The sequence below is a fragment of the Octopus bimaculoides genome, chromosome 4, assembly GCF_046866305.1.
Source record: "Octopus bimaculoides isolate indiv1 chromosome 4, ASM4686630v1, whole genome shotgun sequence".
Classification (NCBI taxonomy): domain Eukaryota; kingdom Metazoa; phylum Mollusca; class Cephalopoda; order Octopoda; family Octopodidae; genus Octopus; species Octopus bimaculoides.
Genome location: NC_142931.1, coordinates 60,137,061 through 60,145,961, shown reverse-complemented (window position 1 = coordinate 60,145,961; position 8,901 = coordinate 60,137,061). Strand labels below are relative to the sequence as shown.

General features: G+C 36.3%; 1 protein-coding gene across 1 annotated transcript in view; it reads right to left on the bottom strand.

The window, feature by feature from the left end:
• The window catches only part of LOC106883438 (FAS-associated factor 1), a 72,345-nt gene that overhangs the window by 42,081 nt on the left and 21,363 nt on the right, over positions 1-8,901 (bottom strand). Inside the window, exons 2-3 of the mRNA XM_052967123.2 lie at positions 7,448-7,516; positions 3,645-3,984 (exon numbers count right to left, since the gene is read on the bottom strand). Of these exons, the coding sequence (XP_052823083.1) occupies positions 3,645-3,984; positions 7,448-7,516 (409 nt within the window). The remainder of the gene's footprint in view (positions 1-3,644; positions 3,985-7,447; positions 7,517-8,901) is intronic.

Sequence of the window (8,901 nt, the reverse complement as noted above, 5' to 3'; positions counted from 1 at the left end):
ATTAGGGAGCGAATCAATTTAGATGAGATGCAGTTTGGGTTGGTGCCAGGTAAAAGCACTACTGATGCCTTATTTCTAGTGAGACAGTTGCAGGAGAAATACCTAGCTAAGGATAAACCTCTGTACCTGGCTTTCGTTGACATGGAGAAAGCCTTTGACAGGGTCCCCCGATCCCTTATCTGGTGGTCAATGAGGAAACTTGGGATAGAAGAATGGTTAGTGAGAGCTGTGCGAGCCATGTACAGAGATGCTGCCAGTAAGGTGAGGGTTGGAAATGAGTACAGCAATGAATTCCGGGTAGAGGTAGGGGTCCACCAAGGTTCCGTCCTCAGCCCCCTCTTATTTATCATAGTCCTCCAGGCAATCACAGAGGAGTTCAAAACAGGTTGCCCCTGGGAGCTCCTCTATGCTGATGACCTTGCCCTAATTGCGGAGTCACTATCAGAACTAGAGAAGTTTCAGGTGTGGAAGCAAGGTCTAGAATTGAAGGGCCTTAGAGTCAACCTAACTAAAACTAAAATCCTAATAAGTAGGAAGGTAGATAAAACACAAACCCCTTCAGGTAGATGGCCCTGTTCAGTATGTAGAAAAGGAGTAGGTAGTAACTCTATAAGATATACCCGGTGCAAGCTATGGACACATAAGAGGTGCAGCAACATCAAAGGCAGGTTAACTAGGAAGTTAGTTTTTGTTTGTGGCAGATGTTAAAACTAGAGGTAGTCGATAGCTTCCGCTATCTGGACGACCAAGTTAGTAGTGGGGGTGGGTGCGCTGAAAGTGTAGCTGCTAGAATAAGAATAGCCTGGGCAAAGTTTAGAGAGCTCTTACCCCTGCTGGCGACAAAGGGACTCTCACTCAGAGTAAAAGGCAGACTGTATGACGCATGCGTACGAACAGCCATGCTACATGGCAGTGAAACATGGGCTGTAACTGCTGAGGACATACGTAAGCTCGCAAGGAATGAAGCCAGTATGCTCCGTTGGATGTGTAATGTCAATGTGAATACCCGTCAGAGTGTAAGTATCTTGAGAGAAAAGCTGAACATTAGAAGCATCAGTTGTGGTGTGCAAGAGAGACGATTGCGCTGGTATGGACATGTGGTGAGAATGGATGAGGATAGCTGCGTGAAAAAGTGCCACACCCTAACAGTTGAGGGAACCCGTGGAAGAGGTAGGCCCAGGAAGACCTGGGCTGAGGTGGTGAGGCAAGACCTCCGTACATTGGGCCTCACCAAGGCGATGACTACTGACCGAGACCTTTGGAAATGTGCTGTGCGTGAGAAGACCCAGCAAGCCAAGTAAGATCGTTGCCAGTGCCCCTGGACTGGCTCTTGTGCGGGTGGCACATGAGATGCACCATTTTGAGCGTGGCCGTTGCCAGTACCGCCTGACTGGCTACCGTAGGATTTTCGAGCGAGATCGTTGCCAGTGCCCCTGGACTGGCTTGTGCGGGTGGCACATAAAAGACACCATTTCGAGCGTGGCCGTTGCGTGCAGGTGACACGTAAAAGCACCTACTACACTCTCTGAGTGGTTGGCGTTAGGAAGGGCATCAAGCTGTAGAAACTCTGCCAAATTTAGATTGGAGCCTGGTGTTGCCATCCGGTTTCACCAGTCCTCAGTCAAGTCGTCCAACCCATGCTAGCATGGAAAGCGGACGTTAAACGATGATGATGATGATGATGATATATATATATATATATATATATATATATATATATATATATATATATATATATATATATATATACATATATATATGTGTGTGTGTGTGTGTGTGTGTGTGTCTGTGTTTGTCCTCCCACCATCGCTTGACAACCGATGCTGGTATGTTTACATCCCCGTAACTTAGTGGTTCGGCAAAAAGAGACCGATAGAATAAGTACTAGGCTTGCAAAGAATAAGTCCTGGGATCGGTTTGCTCGACTAAAGGCGGTGCTCCAGCATGGCCACAGTCAAATGACTGAAACAAGTAAAAGAGTAAGTTTTTCTATCATTTCCAAAAAAGAGGTTAGAAATAATTACCCTGTGTAACAAATTTTTTTTCTATGTCTTTGGCCAGTAAGTGTTATTCTCTCTTTGCTTTTTATCTAGAAATCAAAGGAAAAGACTTCTGTTCCCTTTAAACTTTGCGTTTGTGATCTGGACATCAATGGTTTGAAATGGACCCATTTTCCATTACATTTCAGACAGATTTAGCATGGAGATGCTGAAGCAGAAATATCATTATAGCAAATAATCTGCTCAATACCACAGATTTGTTTGACAGTTGCTTGAGCTTAACCACTTAAGCATGTCCCTTGATAGATGACATGAGATCTCTGATCATGAGCAGTAGGGGAGCATCATAGCCATGTGTCGAGAGGGATTCTTTGGTGTTTGAATAAATGTAGTAAGAAAAGCAAAGTTTGAAAGAAATATTAACCATTTTTCATAATTCCTAGGAGTAAGCAAATAGGAAATAACAGCTGCTACCCAAGGACAGAAATCATATTACACAGTGTTATAACAAAGACACTAACATGTAGCTAGAGATACTTAAGAACAATCAGTGGCAAAAGACATCACAGTAAATGAACTTAATTTAAGAATTTTATTAACCCATTTATTTATTTGTTTAATGAAGACCCTCAGTTAATTGAAACCAATTTTTTTGAAGTTTACACTGATTAGTATTATTCAATTCTTTAATTAAATAAACAGATTAATATTACTTTTTTCATTCTTTCATTTTTAATAACAAAATCTTCTGTCACTCTTTTCATCTCAGTTACATCTTGATTAATTTGGAAGTTGTGGGATGGCCACAACTGGACTGCCTTAGTTTGTAGGCTTGGTTGATCAGGGTTGACCAGAGAGACTAAACGATATCAGGTTCTATAAATATCGCAAGATATTAGTTCCTCCATTTTGAAGCATACTTTGTGACTATGTGACTCCAGCTTCGATTCCACTGAGCTGCACTTTGGGCAGATGTCTTGAGTTGATCAATATCATATGAGTGGAGTTTGGTGGAGGAAAACTACACAGAAGCTCATGATCTTGTGTGTGCACGCGTGCGCGTGCATAAATTTGGGGCATCAAACAAAAATACCTTAAGGTAATGAGATACATCTCTTTATGGAAAAAAATTAAATTTAGTCAGTTGATAAACTGAGATTACTTTATCCGCTCTGCTCCCTATTCTCCTAGCATAAAGTACTAAAATAAATACCAGGCTGAGCAAATATACCCAACTAAAAAAAAAAATTTAACTTCGACAGCCCAAGTATGGTTGCAACCCAATGATTGAAATCAGTCAGAGAATATCAAAGATCATTACTATAACGAATGTGAAACACAAAGAATATAGTACATAAAAATGTACTAATAAAATCATAATGAAAAAACAGAAAAAAGTCATCCCTATATTCTAAAAGCATTGCATTACTTAAAATCTTGCCATATAGGATAATGATCATTTAGAGCTCTGTAACACTAAATGTATTTTCCTAGTGAGGTCCGTGTGTTCATGGACTTCCACATCAATGGGAAAATAGGTTTCATGACATGGGCTTCAAGTTATAGCAAGGATTTTCAAGAATGCAATGCTTTTGTAACAAAAGATGTTTTGTTATAAGGGGAAAAAGAATACTTTTTACCTACCAACAGTTTTTGTATTCTCTATAAATAAATCAACAAAGTCATTTTTGTGTTCCACAATGAACTTTAACTGGTAGGGAGAAACTGTCTGGTGAGAGTAGCTCATATCAGGAAATGAATCGGTTTTAAACAAGGCAGGTGTAGATGTTGACAAGGAGTAAGACTTAGAGTAACTGGTTTCATTATCATTATATGAAACATGGTAACTTGCTGGAGTGGTGTTTGTGGTAGAAGTGGCAGTAGCTATGGCGGAAGGGGTTGTTGTAACTATTGTTGTATCAAATGCAATTCTGTCTACAGATGGTGAACATACATCAGTGGGGATAGCACTTTGGACAGCTTCCTGCATATAAGAATAGAAAAAAAAATTAGTAAATCTTATGAAAATAGAAAGTAGAACTCATCTTTAAATCACTTAAGCAAAGTAAAACAAGTAGAATTTTATGCTTCGATCAAGAGTACAACATAATGGCTGAAGATCTGAATTTCTGACAAAGCCTTGTGAGTGAATTTAGCAGATGGAAACTAAAAAGCCTATTGCACATGCAAGCACACGTTGTGTCCTTGTTTTGACATCACATGATGGTTGAAAATGAACATTATCATCATACCAGTAATGTTGTTCATTTCAAGTCTTCTGCAGAAAATGTCTGGCCATAGGAAATATTACCCTGCTTGGAAACCAGAGGGGATTGGCAACAGGAAGGGCATCCTGCTGTAGAAAATCTGCTTCAACAAATTCCATCTGACTCATTCGAGTACAGAAAAGTGAACATATGATGATGATAGTGATGCATCTTTATTGTACAGCCATTTTACAGTTTATAAGAGGACAACAGTAGAGCTGAAGAAAAAACTGCTTGCCCTAAATTTTATAGGAGTTAATGATGTGGTTTTTCCACTTAGAAGTTGTAGAAGACAAAAAGTCAACCAAAAATGCACATTCAAATAGTTAAACAGATTGATGAAAGCAGGAGAGATACTAATGGTCAATATCATATATACTGATGTTTCCGTTATTTCTTTTGACAATCTGTCCAACTGGCAGATGACTGGGTCAATATCATTTCATTCTTTCATGACCAAAGAGAGCCATCAACTGGTAATCAACATTATTGACAAGTGAGACCTAACTCCTCTTCTGACCATGCCCACAAGAAGAGGAGTCATGTCCACACAAATATTTGATCATGGCAGAGCAAGTTAATGAACCACTCTTCAAATTTACACTGCTGCAACTTCTTACAGCATTAAATGCTTGTATTCTGCAGTGCCTACTCACAGATAGATTAACTCAGCATTTAATAGTTAAGTGTCTTGGCCACAGACAATGCAGTGCCAATAATAGAATATAAACTGCAGACCTCTTGGATGATAGTACTCTCTCAACTTAGTGATCCAAACTGTCTACTGGTGTGTATGAGAACAAAATGGCCACCTAGATGTTAGAAACAACTTCCTGACACAGAATTCAATGATAAGAGACGCAAATTTATTTGAAATTAGAAATTCTAATATAAATTAGGATTTATAATTATACTGCTGTTATTACTATTTGTTACTTCATGCAAGAATGCAGATAAATAAAGTTGATTGACTGCTTTTTTTTTAGTGATGAGAGATATCTATCAATGCTGATCAGCACAACAGACTGGGGTGTGGAGAAGGTGGTACTGGAAGTGAAGTCAGTTATCTCAACCTAATACTCAACTAATATTTAATTTTATCAACTCTAGAACTACGTCAAGGTTAACATCAGCAGAATTTTAACTCAAACCGCAAAAGGCCCTGATTAAACCATTAGCATTTAAATTGGCAATATCCAACCCCAAATTTTCTACCTGTTTTATGTTTAAACTGGCCAGATCTGGCCTCTCACGCATATCCAACAATGTCATTCAAAACATAATCACATCATCGAAATCTCAAGATTACAAGAGAACACATGATTAATTCAAATTAATGTGAATGAACATGTATTATATTTGACAGAGTAATCTGAATGCTAAAGGGTTAATACTATAAGTCATTTTGTCTGCTGCTATAATAATAATAATGATGACAATGCACTACCTTTTGTAATACTACTGTTTCAAAAGAAATATATTTAGGTTCCCTGAATAAATTTTAGTTAACTACACTTAAAAATTATATTCTTGGCATGAAGTTAAATGTGAAGTCCTAAAAGATACTTTATATTATAGAAGCACATAAAGAGTTTATTTTCCAAGGCAAGTCTCATTCACAACATTAAATATATATATATATATATATATATATATATATATATATATATATATATATATATATACATATATATATATAGAATGGGCACAGGTATGGCTATGTGGCTAAGTTAGTTTCACAACCATACTGTTCTGGGATTGAACCTAAGTGTAAAAAGGTCAACTGAAACATTTTGAATGAAATTTCTGTCAGATGTAAATACAAAGGTGATAGGATCAGTGCATCAAGGTAGGCCAGATACTTAGTAGTATTTGGTTTTGTTTCTTTATGCTCAAGTCAACTTTGCCCAGGGACAATATAAATTAGCTAAAACTCTTTGAAATACTCATACAAATCAGTAGAAGAAAAATATATTACTTTGGCTATCAAGAAAACATGTCTAAACTTGTGTAGCATTTTCATGTTTGTGATTGTTCTGAAGAAGCATGAAGCTTAGCATATATATTTTGTTGTTATTGTTTAACCATAGGTCAGTCTGATTAAGTACACCTATGATCAAAGACATCCCATTGGTGACCATCCTATCTTATTTTCAGATAATGTAGGTAAGACCCTATTATCTAATAGGTCTACTTCAAGACAATAACTTGAGCAACATATTTTAAAATACATTGGTGACCATGTGTATTTTCTTATTGCAACAAGAGAAACAGCTAAGGCACTAGCAATAGCTAAGGATATACATTCATGCAAGGTTATGTGGTTAAGAAATTTGCTTTGTTCATATATTATTTTGGGTTTGAATGTATTGTGCATTACCTTGGGCAAGTATCTTCTACCATAACTTTGGATTGACCAAAGTCTTGTACATGAAATTTGGTAAACAAAACTCAGTAGCAGTCCATTCTATGTGGGTGAGAGCCCATGCACATATTGGTATGAGGTAGAAGAATCACTGTTCATTATTTCATCGAAATAAAAACTTAAATTTGACCACACAGTCAAAAATACTTTATGGTGCTCTCTGCTGCTCCAATTATGTCCCCTTACACCCAATCAACTTTAAGTACCAAAGTGTAAGGGCTCATATAATCAAACTTAGTGCTGTAATATGGTTGTAACCCAATGACTGAAACCAGCCAAAGAATAAACTAGAAAGTTTATTCATTGATATTTATAATCCACTCTCAGAGTGGTTGGCGTTAGGAAAGGCATCCAACTGTAGAAACTCTGCCAGATCAGATTGAAGTCTGGTGTGACCATTCGGTTTGACAGCCCCCAGTCAAATTGTCCAACCCATGCTAGCATGGAAAGCAGACGTTAAATGATGATTTGATTTGATTCAATACTTTACATCCAATCCAACATGTTTGCACGAGAGGAATATTTTTATTCTGTTTCCTTTCCTTTTTTCTTTCTTTTTCTCAAGAAGAACTGAAGCAAGCCAAATTATGTATAATACTCAGGGAACACCACCACAAAAGCTGAAGTGAGATTTGATGATCATATGGTCTGCAGCCAATCATCTTAACCTCACAGCTATTATACTTCATAAGCCCTTTATTCAATGTCTAAGTTTTGCATTAATTAAAAATTGCTAAATATAAAATATAACATACATCTAAGTTCCAGCTGTGTTGTTCCAAAGTGTCAATACAGATTTGAATATCTTCTATCCTGGTTATTTCCTGCAAAATATAAGAGAGAAGCAGCAAATATGAGAAAATGTTAAATATTGATGTTATTTTACCAACAAACATATTCTTTATTACATGGAAAAATGCAAGCATGAAAAGTCATATTCTTAAGATTATAAACATGGAAAAGTACAGGACAAGTCATTACACCAGTAAAAGTATAAGACAAGCTATTACTTCTAGTAAAGTAAAGAATAAGAAACTTTTTATGTAAAATATTGCAGCAAAGAATGCTAGTTCTTCTAATTTATCACTCTTTACAGTTCTCATCTTTTAAATTTATTGTACAAAACTTTTCAGCTAATTTGTAAGTTTGTCTAATTAGTCACTTTTTTTTGTATTCAAGGTAGTAAATTAGCCAAATTCTACTTAAGTATAGTGTTATTTGTAAACTATAATAAAATAAGTTTTAATTTTCAAATTTTAATTTTAGCTGCAATATTTTAAGTAAAAAGTTTCTTATTCTTTACTTTACTAGAAGTAATAGCTTGTCCTATACTTTTACAGCTCACATTTTTCCATGTAATCCATGATTTTTCCAGGCATTGCTGTTATAAGATAATTAATAATATGTCAATTAATAATATAAGATCTCACCTTATAAACTACTGAAAGATAATATTTCAATTTTTTCATGTAAGTGATGATAATATTTCAATTTTTTTCGTGTTTAATTAAAATATATGTTGTGATTGAATTATTTGATACTAGCAGTATAACCCAACCTTGTCCGGGTGTGACTTATTACGCCATCTATGCGATAAGTCTTGCTAGGTGAAAATCAACTAAAAAAGAAAGCCTTACAACGAAAAAACCCTTATGATGTAAATATGTTCATAATTCAAAAGACGATGAAATTAATAGGGAAAGTCTGAAGGCTGTTTTGCATAACATTATTAAGTGTACGTAAATTTCATCCGTCTAATTGGCTATACAAATACTTGTGCAAAACAACTTTTTGCGCTGCCCTGATTATATACAGCAGGGTAATCCCTTTTCGCATGAACTAGGACGGCAATTTCTGATGAAGCAATTGCTGGTCATCTGTTGGTACACAGTTTTGCCAGAATTCTATCAGATTGGCCAGAAAATGTTGATGCACCATTTTGCATTATGTTCAAAGTAGCTTCTGGAATGTGGTAAATTGCTGCAGTCTGTTGCTGTCATTTTAAACCGGTTGCTTTCTTTCCCCAGAAACTCTCTTCTTTAGAGGTAAAATCTATGTATATATTAAACAGAACAACAAAAGTTATAATAGATGGCGAGGTTGGTACTTTTCACATATCTGTAATTTTTCAGATTAACACCCGCACAATTACCCAACCCTAATCCTAAACCTAATCCTTACACTAACCCTAACATTAACCCTAAACCCT